This window comes from Alternaria arborescens (assembly GCF_004154835.1).
Source record: "Alternaria arborescens strain FERA 675 chromosome Unknown contig_65, whole genome shotgun sequence".
NCBI classification, from domain to species: Eukaryota; Fungi; Ascomycota; class Dothideomycetes; order Pleosporales; family Pleosporaceae; genus Alternaria; species Alternaria arborescens.
Window position 1 is genome coordinate 19,756 of NW_021167920.1, and position 18,530 is coordinate 38,285.

General features: G+C 51.5%; 7 protein-coding genes across 7 annotated transcripts; 3 read left to right on the plus strand and 4 right to left on the minus strand.

The window, feature by feature from the left end:
* Positions 1-1,752: 1,752 nt before the first annotated feature.
* Positions 1,753-3,482, plus strand: AA0111_g12052 (hypothetical protein; the record flags this gene model as incomplete). The annotated part of the gene is made up of 2 exons (XM_028645988.1): positions 1,753-3,015; positions 3,069-3,482. 2 exons carry the CDS (start codon positions 1,753-1,755, stop codon positions 3,480-3,482), a joined length of 1,677 nt encoding a protein of 558 aa, XP_028500340.1.
* A 423-nt stretch (positions 3,483-3,905) lies between these two features.
* Positions 3,906-5,179, minus strand: AA0111_g12053 (Neutral protease 2; the record flags this gene model as incomplete). The annotated part of the gene is made up of 3 exons (XM_028645989.1): positions 3,906-3,928; positions 3,974-4,780; positions 4,936-5,179. The coding sequence occupies 3 exons, from the start codon at positions 5,177-5,179 to the stop codon at positions 3,906-3,908; spliced, it is 1,074 nt and encodes a 357-aa protein (XP_028500339.1).
* A 1,416-nt stretch (positions 5,180-6,595) lies between these two features.
* Positions 6,596-7,155, minus strand: AA0111_g12054 (hypothetical protein; the record flags this gene model as incomplete). The annotated part of the gene is made up of 2 exons (XM_028645990.1): positions 6,596-6,701; positions 6,773-7,155. The coding sequence occupies 2 exons, from the start codon at positions 7,153-7,155 to the stop codon at positions 6,596-6,598; spliced, it is 489 nt and encodes a 162-aa protein (XP_028500326.1).
* Positions 7,156-8,459: 1,304 nt separating this feature from the next.
* On the plus strand, positions 8,460-10,145 carry AA0111_g12055 (hypothetical protein; the record flags this gene model as incomplete). Its single annotated transcript, XM_028645991.1, has 2 exons — positions 8,460-9,716; positions 9,765-10,145. The coding sequence occupies 2 exons, from the start codon at positions 8,460-8,462 to the stop codon at positions 10,143-10,145; spliced, it is 1,638 nt and encodes a 545-aa protein (XP_028500342.1).
* A 661-nt stretch (positions 10,146-10,806) lies between these two features.
* On the minus strand, positions 10,807-12,841 carry AA0111_g12056 (hypothetical protein; the record flags this gene model as incomplete). The annotated part of the gene is made up of 4 exons (XM_028645992.1): positions 10,807-12,258; positions 12,450-12,681; positions 12,734-12,769; positions 12,825-12,841. The coding sequence occupies 4 exons, from the start codon at positions 12,839-12,841 to the stop codon at positions 10,807-10,809; spliced, it is 1,737 nt and encodes a 578-aa protein (XP_028500338.1).
* A 411-nt stretch (positions 12,842-13,252) lies between these two features.
* AA0111_g12057 (hypothetical protein) lies at positions 13,253-13,894 on the plus strand (the record flags this gene model as incomplete). Its single annotated transcript, XM_028645993.1, has 2 exons — positions 13,253-13,431; positions 13,486-13,894. The coding sequence occupies 2 exons, from the start codon at positions 13,253-13,255 to the stop codon at positions 13,892-13,894; spliced, it is 588 nt and encodes a 195-aa protein (XP_028500337.1).
* A 321-nt stretch (positions 13,895-14,215) lies between these two features.
* Positions 14,216-17,221, minus strand: AA0111_g12058 (hypothetical protein; the record flags this gene model as incomplete). Its single annotated transcript, XM_028645994.1, has 2 exons — positions 14,216-16,117; positions 16,514-17,221. The coding sequence occupies 2 exons, from the start codon at positions 17,219-17,221 to the stop codon at positions 14,216-14,218; spliced, it is 2,610 nt and encodes an 869-aa protein (XP_028500329.1).
* Positions 17,222-18,530: the final 1,309 nt, after the last annotated feature.

The following is an 18,530-nucleotide window of genomic DNA, read 5'->3' on the forward strand; positions in this document are numbered from 1 at the left end:
AAAAAGAGCACCGTTGCATCTTGCTGCACCTTCTACGGACGAGTGTCGGGAGACAAAGGGCAAAAAGGCAAAAAGAAATGGGATGTAAAACCTCTCCAACTGGGAATTGAACCCAGGTCTCCCGCGCATTTGTCAAGAGCCCGAAAGCTGGTATGACAAGCGGAAATACTGACCACTATACTATTGAAGATTGCTGATTGGATGAGGAAACGATTAAAATCAATGTATATATTGCCATCATCCGCAGTGTACATGACACCGCGCAGCTCTCGAGTACTTTCTTTGAATTCGGTCGTTGGCGGTGGGTTGCGAGAGAATTTTTCGAATGTGGTGTGGAGATAGTGGCGGAATAGGGTCCTGGTGGGGCTATCCTGCTCTTCCAATAAACGCCTACCCATCAAAGTAGATAAGCAGAAACGTCAAGTATATTCATCTCGATATGAGCACGGAATTCAATCCTGTCATTTCTACGCTCCTGATTCCAACGGCCATAACAATGATGCGCGCATGTTTGCAGAGCTGATTGGCAATAGAAAGTTGTTCAAATTGTGGCCGTGTTATGTTCTGTGATAGAGTTTTAGTATATCTGAAACGCCTTCGCCGCATCTTATTTCATGAGGTAACGAGACTAGAAGAGTCTTCAAGTAGCAATCGTCCGGAGGAGTAGTGTTACAGACGTGAGGTTATGCGGGGGCGATCTTTCCGGAGGGGTCTTATGTAATCGTGTTGATTTAGCATCCTCGGGTAGCTCGCACCTCAACGGCGTCACGTCTAGCGATTCACCTCGCATGGCTAATACGACCGTCGCGTGCTACATGAGATATGCGCCCATTGTCCTTCATGAAGTCCACTCTTCGCTGGCATTACAAGTAGCATCTCATGCGCAAGAGCTTCAGGAATCTCACCACGCTTCACCACATCGCCCTGAGGCTGGCCGTAACGGATCGAGCATCCAAGCGTAGGGGCGCGTTGATCACATCACATATTGGACGATAAGAAAAAACCTGGCAGCGTCATAGCTTAATGGCAAGTATGTGGAGGTCTGTACCAAGGAAAGGGTCGAAGCCGCCTGGCAGTAAATGCTAAAATCCTCGATCATCCACCCATCTTGCGTGCGGTCTGGCGGCCCCTCAGATACGAACACCTCCTTTTATCCCACGACTCGCGATACGTATATAGGCGAGCGAAGGTGTAAGTGCAAACCATCTTGGCTCATTATCCCTATACATACCTAGCGATCATGGACACAGTCCGGGCACATGGCTTCTACGGTCGCCCGGTGCTTGATCGGCCCACGGAGTCGCTGTCAAATAGGTTTAGTATCGCACCATGAATTCGCCAAGTTACCCGAGATTCAAGTCGAACTTCCGCTATATGAAGCTCAATCATGGATGCAAGCAGCCGAATCACTCGATGTCTACACTCCATTGCCGCAATACGATAATGGAGTGTAGAGATCATCGTCTCCTGATCATGAATTCTTGGCACTGAGAATGTATAGGTCCATACTCGATCATCAAAACACAGCAACGCTGTGAAACGAAGCTTAGCTGAATGTGTTCCTCTAGGTGCGGACAGTACGCTGTACAGCGGTGAAAGTCCTTCATATCTAGGTTTGAATGTATATATGTTCACTGTGCACACACACCCCGACTACCTGCTATATAACCAACTCCTCGTAGCGACCTTTGCTCATCTCATCAACCAAAACCAGCAGTATCGTACGCCACACAGAGTAAACCACCACCAATCATGGCTGCCACATCAAATTTCACGACTCTTCCCCCCGAGTTAAAGGCTGAAGTCTTCACCTGGATTCGTACAAAACCGGAACGTGCAGTCGTTTGTCTTGTAAGCCGTGGATGGAGAGATATCATGGCGCCTATTGTGTGGAAGGAACTCACACTGGATCCCAAAACAATCTCGACAACTAAGCTGACAACATTGATGCTTCCCAACAGTGGTATACTTCCTCACGTCCGCCAACTCATTGCCGATTGGGAACCGTGGTGGAACGAAGATCTGAGCCATGATTTCCACGCCGCAGTCCAAGTCGTAATCGCAACAATACCGAAAAACAGACTACTCGGTTTTACAAGTAACATGCCTTTTGAGCCGGCCTATCTACTCTCTCTGCTTCGCAACCAGCAAAGGATGAGAAATCTCGATATAGCTTTGGACAAGCCAAAGATAAGTCGTTTCCCCATTGATTTCGGGATCACCATGCATCGATCGTTGGCCACTACTGCGCTACGTGGATTGACAAAGCTCTGGGTTCGCATCGGCTCCGGTGATCACACATACCGAAACAGCGCGTACATGATTAGATGTGCTCCAAAGCTTCGCGACTTGTCTATTGACGGCGACGAAGATGAAGAAGGAAACAAGGCTTCTTTCGATACCTTACTCACTTGTGAGGCCCTCGGGGGATTACATGCAGATGACATAACCGTACAGCAACTTCAGCTCTCACGCTTCAACCTACTATACCTCGACTTGGCGACATCCCATGTTGATAAAGCATTTGTCTACATAGATTTTGCTTGCCTCCAATCTCTTTCACTATACTGTTGTCGCAACGTCGAACCATTCCTGACAGCACTCGCAACACGGCAATCACTGGACCCCAGCCTAACTGAGATTGATATATTAATGAAAGGCGACGTGCTAGAGAGCGATATCCGAGCGATTGAGCATCTACTAAGGATCTCCTCTGGTGTTCGAACTATCTGGATAGACGTAGGGAAAGCAAGGCCTGTGGACATTTCATGCATCACTCGACATGGCAGTACATTACAGCATCTCGGACTGAACATCGACGCGGAAAATACAGCATCATATTACTCTGTCGCCGATCTATCCACCATCTTAAAATCAGCTCCAGGCTTGACTCAACTGGCTGTCTACATCTCTCCCATAGAGATGGGTTGGTCAGGGTTACTCGGCACAGATTTTACCCTTGATGTACTCGATAGTGGTGATACTAGTGTTCCCAATGCCTTGGAGGCATATTTAGTAAGTCATCGTATCTTCATTCTCTGGAACTTGGTTGACTAATCTGATCGTAGGATTGCATCGCACGCCATCGGTCCCTGCATACCCTGCAGATACTCTCGCTACCAAATATTGACTACGACATGTCACCAGATCCCAATCCCACTCTGCAGAACCGACAACCTATTTACAACATCACGGTGCCGACCGCGAGTTTGATGATGCAAAAGCTTGCTGCTGAAGTCATGTGCTTCCTTCACAAGCTCAACTCCCACATCACATTACTTGGGCTCTGCCCACTTTATAATGAATTTGAGCAACCGAAGGCTGATCACAATGGTCACAAATGGCCGAGATACTACTACATCCGTGGCCGTATCTCGGATCCGACGGGCAGAGAGCGTTTCACAGCCGTTCCTTTTGACACTGACAATCTGCCGGATAGCTCGCTGTTGCGCCGCTACTGCGGTGGTAGTACTAGTTGGTAATACAGTCTTCCTGATAACCTACACTGTTTCGGATTCATCTGTCTACAGTTGGTTCTTAAAACTAGTGGGCACATAGAAATATGTGCCGGCGTAACACCGACTGCTGTGGTCATCTGGCTGAACCGCTCGGTGTTCAGTCACTCTCACGTTACGAGGATGCGACAGACTTTGGTCAGAACATGACTGAGAGTGTTGTGTCGGCTACGAGGTGTTTGAGGAGCTGGACAGGTACTACGGGAGACGTATAGCGGGATGAACGCTAAAGATAAGGTATCTTGTCGCATATGAAAAGCGATCGTGCAGAGGGTATGAACCGGGTGATAGTGACTTAATGCTTTCTCGGGTACTATGCTTCTTCAACATCTCAAGCTCTCGTTCATGATTCCACCTGCCTTCGCGAAATCTCCAATATCTTCTTCAACATTACGCGCAGTTTAGACGCACATCTGCAAACTAGTTAGCACATATTACGCGATGGAGTATGAGCTTACAGTTAGCAAATAGCGTATAGGAATCTGCATTGTTCAGCGCCTGCTCGGTCGAAAGCTTAACCGAAGCATCATATCCATATGCCAAATCCTGCGTGCTTGGGCTGTAAACGCTCGAAGCATGCGTCGTTTCATGCAAAATCGTAGTTCCTCGATCAAATGTTTTACATCCCGTCGTAATGGGGATGGTGTTAGTGAAGAAGATTGGACAGTACGTGATGGAATTCAACGTAGGCAAAGTGTACGCGACTATGCTTCCCCCCGAGCAGAAGCTGTACTGGTCTGTACAGTACGATGTCGTTCCTGGTGATGAGGTGCCACAGTCCTGTGCAACTGCGCTCATCCGAGCAGAGACCTGGTTCCTAACGCTTGTTGATGTTGATTTGAAGAAAGTTCCTAGCCTGCTGTCTCCAGCTGCGGCTGCTGTCGCGGCACCGGATGCCAGTTTTTGGCAATTCGATAATGCTGTCCTGAGGTTGGTAAGACGATCACCAGTGCAGCCGGAGTCGACGATAGTACGTTTCGCTAGTGGCTCGCGAGCAGCAGCCGCCTGAGTACCATCAACAGAGATGCTGAGTCTATTGGAGTCGTATCTCAAAGCGCCTACAAGCTCGGTGGAGTTCTCATTGGCGTACGGTAACACGCCGTTGGCGAATACGTCGAAGCTTCCACCGCTGCTCAGGTCGCGGAATGCACCAGTCTCCACGGCAAACTCTCTCTTACCCCCGGACTCCAGCCTGAGGAAGTCATCGGTAGATAGGGCACTTGGGTTAAGCTGAATCGTGACACCCTCAAACGGCACCCTCGTAGCTAAGTGTTTGTCAGCGACAACTCATTCCGCTAGTATGACAGTGTGGGGACAGCCCACTCTTGAAGAACCGTGGCTTCTATAGAGGCGCGGATGAACGAAGTATTCAATGTGGTCACTCTTGGTTAGGGTAGTGAGAAATGATCTTGCTGCTTACAACCACTGTTGGAGTACAATGTGACCCGCTCAACAGGCAACGTATCGTCCAGAAGGGTTCCGGTGCTGAGAAGGTTCAAAGTGGTGTCACCGGTGTTGGTAATGATTACCTTAACCACCGTATTCTCCAAAGTGGCCAGCTGAACACTGATAGGGTCTTCTGTTTGAAACAAATTAACGGAAGCGGCAATAGTGCATGAAGACAAGGCCAAGAAGGCGATCAGTGGGCTGGCAAGAAGCTTCATATCAGGAGATAAGCTGAGCAAAAGAACTAGACGAACCGATAGAAAGAGTGTGAACTACGATGTCGCATTGAAACACAAGAAGTCTTTATAGCGCAATTCTCACATGTTGTTCAAGAGGCCTATGCAGCAAAATCCATTAATGTAGAGCTTGCATACGAAATGCTAGAAGTTGATCCTTCCGATGGAAATCTTACCAGGTAATAGAATATGAGACAACAGTGAGCTGGCTCTAGTCTCGTAACCTCCACTACTGTGCCTCCTTATTGCATGAGGCGTAGCAGCTCATGAAGTAGAGTCTTACATATCCACGAGTGGCAGAAGAGGAAGCAAATGGCCATCCCACGCTTCGCTCCACTCCTAATATATTTTGACTGTTTCTGGCGAATTGGCCGATGCGCATCTAGCATGCGCTCATGAAAGGTCGTGTTCACGATAAGTACTAGTCTCTTTAGCAGCCGTTTCCAACAAGTCAAAACGATACTAGATAAGGAAGTTCCATATGCAGACAGCCTTCGGCTGCATTCTTTTGCGTTGCCCGTTCATCCGGGCGTTTAGCGATTTGGGAGCGGGGACCGAAGCAGGCCCAATGACTGCATCCTTTACTCCCAGGAATAGGGAGGCGAACTCTCCCCTATCAGCTCCTACAGTAGTTGAATCCAGACCTTGGCACTCTTCGGTGGTAAACACAATAGGAGAAAACGGCAACGTTGCAAGAACTGCGGGGAACACTAGATGCGTTAGCGATGTTCATGCAGAACGTCGGGTGCGTACGGCAGCCTCGAACATCTTGTATCAGTTTAAATCTTAAAAAAAAAGGCCATGTTATTACGTACTACAGCCGCTCGTAGTAGAAAGATGTAAAATTGTCCAAGAAAAAGCCAAACATATTGAGGGCTTCAACCACATGACGTCAGCGGGGCAGATTGCAGAAGGGCCAACTACTGCGAGAAAACACTGTTTTAGAACCAGACCTGATAGACCCAGCGCATGTACAGTCTTCGACTTGGTGGAAAAGTGACCAGTACAGGCGTAAGCTTGCCCACTGTCCCGTTACCCACGAACCTGTTCAACCCAATATCGCGCTTTCCACCGATACACTCCGAGTCTAGGAGGTAGTTCAGCTTCAGTGATACATTATAAATACCTATATGTACTCCTCATGCACGTATATTGCGACTTTTAGCGTTCTTAAAAGTGTCTATCAGAACGAATAACATTCACGATGTTGTTCGGGTAAGGGAGGAGATATATACCTTAGCATGCACCTCCTGTACTCCCCAATCAGGGTTGTGTTCCCTGACTTCTACAAAGCACATCAAGAACCAATGTAGAATTAAAGAAAGCCAGATATTGGGATTGAAATGGTAAATTTTGGGAAGATTAAACAGTTAGACTACTTCAATAACGATCTACTCTTTACTCGACAATAGTCACTGCAGTAGGTGTGACATCAAACTCCTGCTCAGGCGCAACAAACTGGTTGTAGATCGCCTCGTGAGAGCCAGTGAAGTTGTATCCAGTCCTGCAGATCCATTCATCAGTCACACATTCATTTTTTCTTGAGACCAGCAAGAAGGTACAAAAAAGACTTACGTATTCAACGGTTCGTAGGGAGCCTTCTCAAAGCTCAACAAGATCTGGTCTGGAGAGCCACTGGTGTCGCTAGTCCTCTCGCTGAACTTTGCAGAGACGCCGTTGTTGACGCCCGACAAGATGCGGCAGGGTGCGTACCAGTTGCCCTTGCGGTACCAGCCGTTCTCATAGCCGGAGCAGTATGCCTTGACACCGAGAATCTCGCCCTCGATGCTCGGTACCGAAATGTTGAAGTCATAGTAGCAGCCACTGCGTGCGCAGCCGGCTGACCACCCCTCGATGTGCCACGTCCAATTGGAGGGAATCTTCGGTTGCTCGGTTTGGGTGGTGGGGGCTGCGATGGCGCCGGCAGCGAATGCGAGGAGAGTTGTGAAGGAGACCATGTTGATGGATTTGGTGTTGTGGGTCGGCAGGTTGTTATATATAGGAGGTTAATGTGTTGTGGTAAGCTTCTGTTGGGTCAGAGTCTGGTTATGTATCAAACAACTCTTCGAGGGTCATCTGCCTCTTATACTAGAGTTCAACGCATCGTGCGGAATTTGTTTCCATGAACGACATGTCCAAGATCCGAGCGTACCGACTCCTATTGTTCGTCGGATATTTGGCCGCGTAAGGTGCCACTGGTGTATCCAAGCGTGCCACCGAAACGGCCCGCAGGCTGCCGATCTCAGTTGAGGTGCACCCTTGGGTGATCAACCTGCGCCTTTGAACCCTACCAAACGTCATCCCATATACTAGTAGTGGCGCAAATACGAGGCTGGTGCTTGGCTGGTAGAGCTTAACGTCGGAGTAATGAGTTGGTGTCTTATTTTTGGAGCTGGTGCCCATTGTATGAAGGAGCTAGTTCCCCGGACAAGACTCGGACCCTCTGCGCTTACGTCATTAATTGTACATCTACATCATGGCGCCTGCTAGAAACATCTTCATATCTTTTCGCACCGCGTTGTTCTGTCCGTCACTTGAACCACGAGCTGCATGTTGAGGCGAAACACAATGCGCCTTTTTTCTTCTCTCTCCAAGTCGTTTTAGTGCGGCATTCTATAGTCGACTAACTGACTAGGCAGGGTAGTACCTCACTGCGTCTACAGCTGGCAGCGGCTCGGAAGAAGGATGTATCCGGCCGGGGAGACCTTCAGATTTTGATATGCTGAAGAAGTACACATATTCAAGCCCGTGGGCAGTCAGTGATCTACGTTGAGGCAGCCTTGATCAGACAGGCACTCGGCATACGACTATAGTCCTGAGCAGATATACAATCTTGGTTGAGATTCTTCGAACTCTACGAACTGGAAGTGGAATGTGTAGGTCAAGCGGTTCGCTCCATCATCATGTTGGCGTTCCCTCTCCTTCGAATGCCTTGTTTGAATGCAAGACGCTACGTGCGAAAGTAGTTATCGTTCCTAAGTTCTACCCTTCTAGGAAATACTCCAAAGTTACAGGCCATGTTTCACATTGTTGGCAGGCCTCTGAAAAAATTACAAGTACCTCTAGGGCAACGTAAGCGTCTTCACTGTGAAGGTGAAGGACGAGAGAAGGACGCTAACCTGCCTGCGCACGGCCCGCTTGATTAGAGAGAGCAAACGAACTCTCTCACAAGTGTCAACAAAACACCACACGCCGCTGTCAAGACTAACTTGCACTCCCTCGATTCCCAATATCCAGCGCGGCGAACCAACCCTCCCTCATGATGGCCGACCCAGGCATCACCGCCACGTTCTCCGATCTCCCGACTGAGATGAAGGCGACTATCTTTGGCTATCTCCAACGAAACGATCACAAAAAGTCGGCTTGCCTTGTGAGTCGCAGTTGGAGAGATGTAATGGCGCCAATCCTCTGGGAACATCTTACACTGAGAGTCGCAACCACCTTACCATGGGAACTGGCTTGTCTACTGAACGCAAATGACGGAGTCCTTGCCCACGTGCGTTCTATTGACATCCTTGAAGGACTGGACGGCACGGCAGAGGTTGAGATGGATTCCGAATTTGGGGTTGCTTTTCAATTCATCTTTGGTGCCCTTCAAAAGAATTGCCTTTCGACACTCAGATTCTATATTCACATCAGCATGACTACACTGCTCAGAGTCCTTCAACCTCAGCAAGCGCTCAAAACACTTCGGCTTCGAAGCTTACCTCCTGATGCAAGCCCATCTAGCGACTTGTGTCTCGCATCGCATAGTTCATGGGTCACACCTACGTTGCGCAACATCAAGAACCTTTTCATTCCCATTGGGGATGGGGAGCAAAACGCGTACGAGAACAGCGCCTATCTTCTCAAGAGTACACCAAATCTCAAGAAACTGACCCTATGGGGCCTCTCTAATAGCTGGTCTTTACATGACTTGCATGGAAAGGATGTCTTTGGAGGGCCAGGACCAGGTCTCCAGACTCTACAGCTGGACCGCCTTCATCTTCATTGTCTGATTCTCAAGACGTACCCTGCTTCGTTGTTCGCAGTCATTGATTTCTCCGTTCTTCGCGAGCTCTCTGTCATGCGATGCTGCCAAGTCGGAGCCTTTATCACTGCTCTCGTTCCAGGGGTATCCAAAGTACCGTCTTTGAGAAGGCTAGAGATAACGGTAGCTTCTACTTCAATTCTCTCAGAAGATTCTCTGGAAGCGATCGAGGCTCTGGTGACATCCACTTCTTCCCTACGGGAGCTTTGGTTGGATGTTGGTAAAGGGCGTTTGATCTATGTAGCATGCCTGGCTGGACATGGAAATACGTTGAAGAGTCTTGGTCTAGCAGCTTTATCGAGAACGCAGGATCCATACTACTACGCCCTTGAACTTGATAATCTACTGGTACAGGCGCCAAAGCTTGTAGACTTAGCAATCGGTCTTTGCCCGATCAACCTTGGTCACGTTGGCCATCTTGGTGCTAAGTTCAAGCTGTTCGAGCAAACCGGTAACGAATACGTTCTCAGTGAAATAGAATTCCTCCTAGTACGTACGCAACCTCCATACATAAGTCAATTACTAATAAAGGACCAGATTCGTATTGCGAAACATCAAAACCTCCAGTCACTGCGGATTCTCACACTACCCAGCATCGATTATGGGATTATGCCAAACCCGAATATCGTGGAGGGGATTGGCCTTCCAGAGGAGCACATCTATACCTCGCAAGCAATGATGCAGGCATTTGCTACAGAAGTCTTTCGTCTGCTCGTTAGGAATGGATCCAACATTAGAGCTCTAGCTATGTCGCCGGAAGATATGAATTCTGCTAAACGACCTGTCCTCGATGACAACGGCCACCGTTGGCCCCGCTACTATTACAGATACGACGTAACTGGTGCCATGAGCGGTCAAGAGCACGTTATTGCTGTCCCGACACCTCCGGCTGAGTTTCCAATCCCCGTCCCGACTTGAGACAGGCAGCTATGGAAGACGTCTTAGCTCCGACGAAAGAGAGCTGGGAAAGGAAGTGAGAGATCATCCAAGACACTTAGGTCGTATCCTTGTTTGAGTTACAGGTTCCGGTACTGTATAGAGATGTGAAGGCGGAAAATTCGGGTTGAGTGCTGATAGAAGAGCTCACCAAGGCTGCGAGATTGGAGGTCATGACAGTATTGCTTGAGAAAGAAGACTTTCGAACATTTCATCAGTAGCGTAGCAGCCATAGTGCTTCAATACATCACAGTTCACCAACAACATAACCAAACAAACATGTAAACCGAGACTTCATAATCTTCATTCATCATCATAGCAGGTATATGCCTTTCTGGCTTCAAGCCTTCCCATACCACACACACCTTCTGAAATAAACCCCCCAGGTGTTCCCAAGTTTTTGCCTCCATTTCGACATCAGGCCCTCATATCTACAAATACAAAGACGGTCGCTAGATACGCCGCCAAAAAAATATCCAAGTCATACCCACGCCCATAGAGCTGTGGGAAAAAGAGACACAAAAGACACGCTCGCAGTGCTGAGAGAAGGAACATAAGACAGAACAAAGATGGCTAGAAGAGCTGCGCGAAGCCATCAAGGCAACGCCGCTTTGAAGTCTGGATTCACCGGTCCTCCCGCCCACTAAGCGGCAGGTTGAGCCCCAAACTCCGCGCCGCCACGACCCCTTGGTGCACCTCCACGACCACGGTATCCGCCGCCAAAGCCGCGACCACGTCCACGGCCGCGTCCACGACCTCGACCACCACGGAAACCATCGACGCTGCCCTGGCCAAAGGTCTCCATGTTCTTCTGGCGCTCTTGGCTCCTGAACTCTTGGCCACGCGTGGCAGCCTCTTCCCTATCCTTGAGTTCGCTCGAAATGTTATCGAAGAAAGAGCTCTTGTCGTACATGGATCCGCCAGGGATGACGACCTCTTCTTTCTCTGTGGTTGCGGCCTCGACAGCTGGAACAGCTGGAGCATCACCCATTGGCGAGCCAGAGGCGATGGCTTCCTTGATCAAGTCCTGCTTGTTGAACTTTGCGTTCGCTGACTCAAAATCGAAATCGGTTGTGGGCACCTCCATCTTGGGGTGTTGCTGATGAGCGCCACCCCGTCCTCCTCTTCCGCCTCGACCGCGGAACTCGCCTGTTCCTCGCTGACGGGGCTGGTGCTGACGGCTCTGTTGATCGCGCATGCCCTGTACCTGTTGTGCCAGGTTGTTCATGGGATCTGAGACAGGAGGTTGACTTGGTGGTTGACCTTGCGCCTGGCCCTTGTTCTGTAGGTTGAGCTTGGCCATGGCCTCGGCGACAGCGGCAGTTGCTAGTTGAGTAGCATTCTGCTGCTGAGCAGCACTGGGCATTTGTACGGGAGCGGCAGCACCTTCTTGGGCATGAGGCGCCGTCTTTGCTGCTCTCGGGCTTGGAATCGGAACAGCGGGGATGATTCGTCCACCTTTGGGCCCGCTAGGCTTACCCTTGGACGGCGGTTGAGTGGTTTGAGGATGGGGTGGTGCCAACGCAGCTGAAACATCGGGCTTTGAGTCGACTGGTGGTGGAGGAGCCTGCTTACCAGCAGCAGCCGGCGTTGGTGTTGAGCCAGATGCCTTCGCGCCGTTCTTTTGTTGTGGCTTGGCGGATGCACCATCTGCCTCGGCGACCTTTGGTTGCTGTGGCTGACCTGGCTTCTCATCCTTGCCTGCCTGGGGACCTGACGGGCCCCGTTGACCTTGTGGGGGTTGGTTTTGGTTCAAGCCGGGAGGGCCAATGGGCATGTTAGGCGAGAACGGACCAGGAGGCTGGTGGAAGCCTTGGCCTGGAGGGAACCAGCCTGGAGGCGCACCAAATGGAGGCGGTGGCATGCCAAATGCGCCTGGTGGGCCTCCAGGACCTGGGAAAGGCCCTGGACCGCCAGGGAAACCACCTGGAGGACCGAATCGGTTGCCATATGCACCACCAGGGCCGCCAGGTCCACCGAAGGGAGGGTATCCACCAGGTGGGAATTGACCTGGTTGAGGAAAATTCGGTGGCGGTTGTTGGCGACCGGCAATGTCTTGTGGACTGCCTTCTTGCCGCGACTGGGGTTGTTGTACCTGTGGCGCATGCGTCGCGTCAGCTTTGCTTCCAACAAAATGTGAAAGGAACAGATTGTAGGTAAGGATCTCAGAAGGAAGGCAACGGAAAATATCCACACGGTTTTGCGCTCTCGGTGGTTTAAATGATTTACATCCGAAAATTTTACATCATCGAAAAAAGAAAAAGAAAGGTGGTGTCATAGACTTACTCCGATGATGGCTGGGTCCTGGGGCATTGCAGGCTGGGCCTTCTCCTTGACAGGCTCTTCAATGCGAAGATCCTTCACATCGCTGCCTCGGAAGACAATCTGCTCGTAAACGACGTCTGATGGCGGGTATTCGTCTTTGCCGCCCTTCCGCCCCTCTGTGCCAAAGGAGCGCACATTGTCTAATGAGACTGTGGAGGCTTCTGAGTTGATCTCAACGAGAGTGCCGACATAGCTGCGGGATGTCAGTCGCGTCGCACAATGAACCGGCGCCATGTCAAACTCACCGGATGTCGCTCTTTGAGATGAGAGAAATGCGAGATCTACGCGTCCGACGTCAGCTGGAGCTCCAGCTCGAATTGGAGAGCTGCGACTAACCCGATGAACTCGGACATGGCTGTGTAACGTGGGTATCAAAACGGGTATCGAAAGGAATTGAAGCTCAATGAACAAGGAAAGAAGGCGGGAAAGTGGATGTGAAGGGGTAAAGTGGTGGATGGAGGAGTGAGGGGTGAGAGAAGGTTGGAGAGCTCCGTGGTCGTGGGCTGAAGCTGAGAAACTTGGCGCACGTTTAGCGAGGCGTAGTCTGGAAGCTTGAGCCTCATTCATCCACCTCGGGCTACCTTTACCCCACAGTACCACCAGCAGTGTGTACAAGCCCGATAGGCTGCATCCATGCTTCGCCGTAGCAGATGAACCCACGTATTTTTAGGCCCTTGAGGTCGTGACTTGTTTGCTCTCTCTAGAGGTTTCTATACTTGGACCAGGCTTCTTTGTTTGGGCTTCTGGTTGCCCTCGTCCTCGCCATGAGCGTTACCAGTACTACTGAGGACGGCCTAAACGACATCTACGAGGCCCTAGATCGCTACAACTGGGACGATGACATTGAGTTCCAAGCCGGTCTACAAGCCATTATTGGCAGCAACAGTACTCCAGAGCAGACGACGGAGCTAGCATTGCGCGCGCGATGCTTTTACTATGCGAGGTGCGCCACCATGTCACCTATACAATCATAGACAGTGTGCTAACAACTCTCCAGGAAATACAACAAGAACATAGACTTCAACGCCTACAAAGCCTACCGCAATGCGCGTAACCGACCTCCTCCAACCCCGCCAACACCCCACAACGTCCTCGCCTCCTCGGTCGTCGACGAAATGCTCCCACCCGGCACCGCTACACCCAATGCGTCCACAACCAGTCTGCCTATGAGCACAACTAGCGAGCTGCCTCCAAGCACCGAGGCAAGCGGTATCATGCCACCGCCGACAACCACAAGCGAACCACCCGCGCCATACCCAACGTCATTTGCGCACATCGTCGAGTTGATTACGAGTGGGAAACCGGTGCCGGGGATCAAAGAGATTCCCCCTACCGTGTTGGAGGGACAGGGCACGCAGCCGAGTAAGCCCAAGAGAAAGAAGCCGTGGGAGAAGGATGAAGCTTGACATGTTTTGGAGGGTGGCGTGAGACGCATAAACAATACCCATGTTAGAACCGGTTGCAAGGCATATCACATGATTGGCTATCCAAGATATGACAATGTGATGCATACAATTCCAATACAGCCTATACACGCTATGCTATCTGCGCACATCCAATTCCGACATACAAGATTTTCCCATCCATCCCGAATCCAATCCCAAAACAGCAACTGGGGTATATAGCAGAACCAACCTCCCAACCATACGCCCAAGTATACACAAGAAATCCTTCCCAAAATACAGCATCCCCCACCCCTGTGCTGTCGAGCGAAACGAAACAGAATGCTACAAGACAGCCTCAAGAATCTTGTCCTTGAGACTCTTGACCTCCTCTTCCTTCTCCCACAATCTGCGTTGTGCATCGAGGAACTTGGTCTTCCACGCCGCTGGCGTCTCGTTCCTTTCCAACTCATCACTTGCTCTTGAACTCTCTCCTACAGCTTCACCAATCTCCTCACTCGAACTGCTTATCTCAAGGCCCTTGACAACCCACTCCCCCACCAAACCCCCAAAATTCACCCCGAAGAAAACATCAAATGTCTCTTTAATCCGTGTCCCATCGCGCGGGCTCTCCCCCTCTTCATCTTCGTCATCAACAGGTGACTCGTACCCATCTCCGCCAACACGGAACCGTATACATTCTACACGCCGCACGCCTCCTGTCGGTCCGCCAATCCCCACACCAACTGCAGAAGTAAGACCTAGACAACTCGCTATAGCTACACCGAGAGCAGAATCGGACATGACCTTGCTGTTCGCGGGAGAAGTCGAGGAAGAATGGCCAGATGCGGGTATTGAGTAGAGCGGTTGTAAGATGGCTGTAGCCAGTGTTTTGGCTTCGTTGCCCCTCAACCGTTTGCGACGGTTGGTTAGTGGAGCGCGGATCAGTTCTGCGGCTAGAGCGCGGTTTATCGTCTCGGGTGCAATAGCCGGCAGTGGGGATGTGGCGGTTGGAATGTTTGCTGGGGAAGTCTGCGAGCGCGTTGGTGGTGGCGGTCTTGTCTGCGCCGGTGTTTCCGAGGGCGTAAGTGTTCCGTGGTATGTCTGGTGTGTCGGTCTATCGGGTTGTTTTTGATACATACTCTGTTGCTCATATTGGTGATGGGCAGGTGAGACTTGGGTTGAAGCGGCGCTTATGGGTGAGGGGCCTAGATTCGTGCCTGGGGAGGAGTTTTCCTCGCCGTTTACGAGGACGGTTGGAGTGACGAGGCGTACAACAGGGTTTCCGACGTTTGGTGGGACTTGCAGACTTAGGCGTTGTTTCTGGGGCATGCCGCCTGTGAATTGGCCTTCCATTTTGGAGGGCGAGATGGCGGATGCGGGGGTTGGGGGGAAGCGGAAGGAGTTCTCAGGAGCTGGAGGGTCGGATTGCGCGCGCTCAACAATGGGGGTCAGATTGCCTGGTGTGCGGTCGATGGGTGGTCCTTCTTTCGTTTTGGGATTGGCTGGGAAGGTAGTGTAAGGTCCGTCTCGTATTGAACGGTTTTGTGGAGGTCGACCGCGTAGCTTGCCAGTGGACGAGGTGTTGCTGGCTGACCATGCCGACGACACAGCAGGACCGTGACGTCGACGAGAGCGCGATCTCGCACTAGATGGCGTGACAGCAGACTGGGGCTCATCGAAGAACGGATACGCAGACTGTGGGGTTACAGCGGAGAGTGGATGAGGGGTCTGAGGGGTATCTTGCGTGTTCAGTCGCCACCGTATATGCTGTCCAGACATTGGAGAATCTGAATATGGAGTCAGATTACTCTGACCTAGACGACTTGGTGCTGAAGCTGCTGTCAAAGCTGAAGAAGGCGTGACGGCTGAGACTGAAGTCCATGGGTCCTGAGGTGTGAGAAAGCCTCCGTGGATGTTGTTGGGATGGGCGCTTGTAGGATACGCTGATTGGGGCTGCAGCACGTTGCCAAACGGTATTGACGTGTCCAACTGTGGGCGCTTACGAGCCGGTGTGCCTTCATCGAAATCAATATCGTCATCCCCATCTTCAGCTTTCCGTCGTCCACGCTTGGGTTTGAACTTGGGATCGAGAGCCCGGATAGCCAGGTCTTCCTCCAGAGGAACCCCATCACGACCTTCACTCGGAAATGGGTTGTGGGGATGAGGTATTTGCAAAAAGTAGGGGTGTTGCTTGCCCAGCAGGTACTCAAAGAAGGCGTCGATGTGCATGGCGCGCATCCATCGCTGTTGATAGTTAGCAGAGCTCATGAGGACTGAGGTGTCAAGTGGTATCGCAGATTCAAGATGGCTAGGTCGCGACGAGAAATCCTGCGCACTCCTCTGCCTTGCAGAAACCACAACTGCGACCCAGTCGCGGAGTACAATTCATTTCAGGTACGTCAGTCCTGTAAGTGGCTCGGCTCGCATTACTGCGCCGGATACCAACTAGATGGTCCCGATCACAATGAGGCGTTGGAGGCTGATATCGACTGCGCCGCACGACCCGGATGACATGGATGAACGCAGTGTTGGAACCAATGACGCCAAAAGACAAAAAGACTGCAGAACCAATGTATTGGTATGAAAATGACTCGGCGACTGCCGGCCACAAGGAAGTACAGTGAATTGAAGAGCTCTTACCTTTAGCCTGACGGAGTACTGCTGCACCTTCTGCGTGCTTTGCCCTTCGTCCGTGTTTGGCGGCTTGACTCCCAGATCCAGGGCCAGTTGTGTCCATGTTTTGATTTCTTTGGCGTCAAACTTGCGTATCAGCTCGAAGAGAGTCCATGTGCTGAAGGCGTTTCCGTCGCTCTTTGGCGGCGTGCGAAACAGCTTGACGAGTTCGCTCGTGTCGATGGTGGTGGGGAAGTTGGGGTTGCAGTAGAGGATAAAGGTCGCGTAGGCATGGTCGATGGTGTCGTCGGACACGTCGCGCGATGGAGTGTCGCGGTCGGCGGGCTCGAAGTGCGAGGTCACCTGGCGCGGCTGGCTGGTGGGGGAGATTTGGGCGAAGCGCGGCGAGGCATTCGCAGACGCTGGGGGAGTCTGGGAGCTGCGCATGTCGCCATAGAAGCCGTGGCCGAGGTGACTGGCATTGTCGGGCTGAAGTAGATGACTGGACTGGGCCTGATGGGGGACCGCCGACATGGGCGTGTGCACATTGCGGCTGGCACCTGTGCTCTGCTCCAGTCCCGGATCGATTGCTGGTACACGACCGCCGCCTGGGTGCCGAAAAGGCGAGTAGGCCGGCCCGCTGCCAGGCCCGGAGTGTTCGTAGTGTTGGTGGGCGTTGGCTGTCAGGTGCAGACTGTGCTCCGTCTCTGCCTCGTCGCCAAAGTCGACCTGCATGGTTCTCCACGGTGTGTCGCGCTCTGCTGCTTCCTCGGCCCGTCAGCTTGCCATGAGAGCCTGGGGATGAATCGCGACCGCGCTAACACCAATAGCAGGCCATGGATATAGCCCGTAGAGAGTGATCAACGCCCAAGGTTTGCTTCTTCAGCCCCCAGAAGGATGTCGCGGGCAGCGGCTGCTGTCGCAACGGGGCCTGCGAGTCCAGCGCGAACAGGTCCAACGATAGGATGCGATGCGCCCAGCGCCGTCGCGAGATGTTTCCCGCCGCGAAATGTTTCTCGTCGCGAGAGGCCGATTACGTCGTTTGCCGTGGCAGCGCGCTATGAGGTCGCGTCGTCGAGGGTCCAGCGGGTGGTAATTTGCGGTCCTTCAGGTGTTATGGCGGGTCGTGCCTGCCTGCTTGGGGGCATTTTGGTCAGTTATGACAGCTGAGCGGGTACCCCAGCATCGTCGCTTCTATTTTTGGATCCTCCAAACGCACCACCTCTGACCACACCCCATGTCGCTGCACCATCATCACCCCTACTGTCCCTCTTCTGCACGCTGACTGGCTGCCTATTTACACTCTGCCATGAACATGCGACAAATGTGCATCGAGTGGCAAGCACCCCAAACCTCTCTAGGACTACCTACTACCCTAACCGGCATGCGCCGGCGAAACCTCGCTCTGGGCATATTGCCACTACGTACGACCACAACGCTATCTGGGGCCGATAGTCGTTTTGAGACGATAAAGAGTCTAAAAAAGCATCATGATGCGAGCAAGAGGCAAGGTACAGTGTATGCATAGCGCTTTCATCCCAAGCTAGGAAGCGCCCGGTATCTAGAGCCAACAGCTAGTCCTTTGATCATCTTTGATGAAGGCAGGCCAACTCAGGCAACGACTTCAGCTACTCCAAGTCGAATGTCATTAACATACGATTGAAGTCTCGTGTCAACACTACAGCTGACGACAGAGAGCAATGACGCATATCAACGCCATCTCGACTTCCCAACTGAGGTTCCACTACACCCTTCTGCTTCTCAAGACTACCTTGGTAAAATCCATCATGATGACATGCACTGATCGTTCCTTCATCAAGCTGAAAAGTAGATCACAACAGGTACCTCAGAGGTGCCATATGTTCACTCTCGCCTCGACTCGCTGGACTTTCTACCTCCTCTGTTCCGGGTGCATCTCAAAAGAAATGAACTTGTTCCCAGGTGACGACTGGCACTGATGTCACAGGGTTCGCAAAACTGCTTGATCTGGGTGGCACGCAAACGGCAACAAACATGGCGCAATCAGGAAGAATCTGCTTATTAT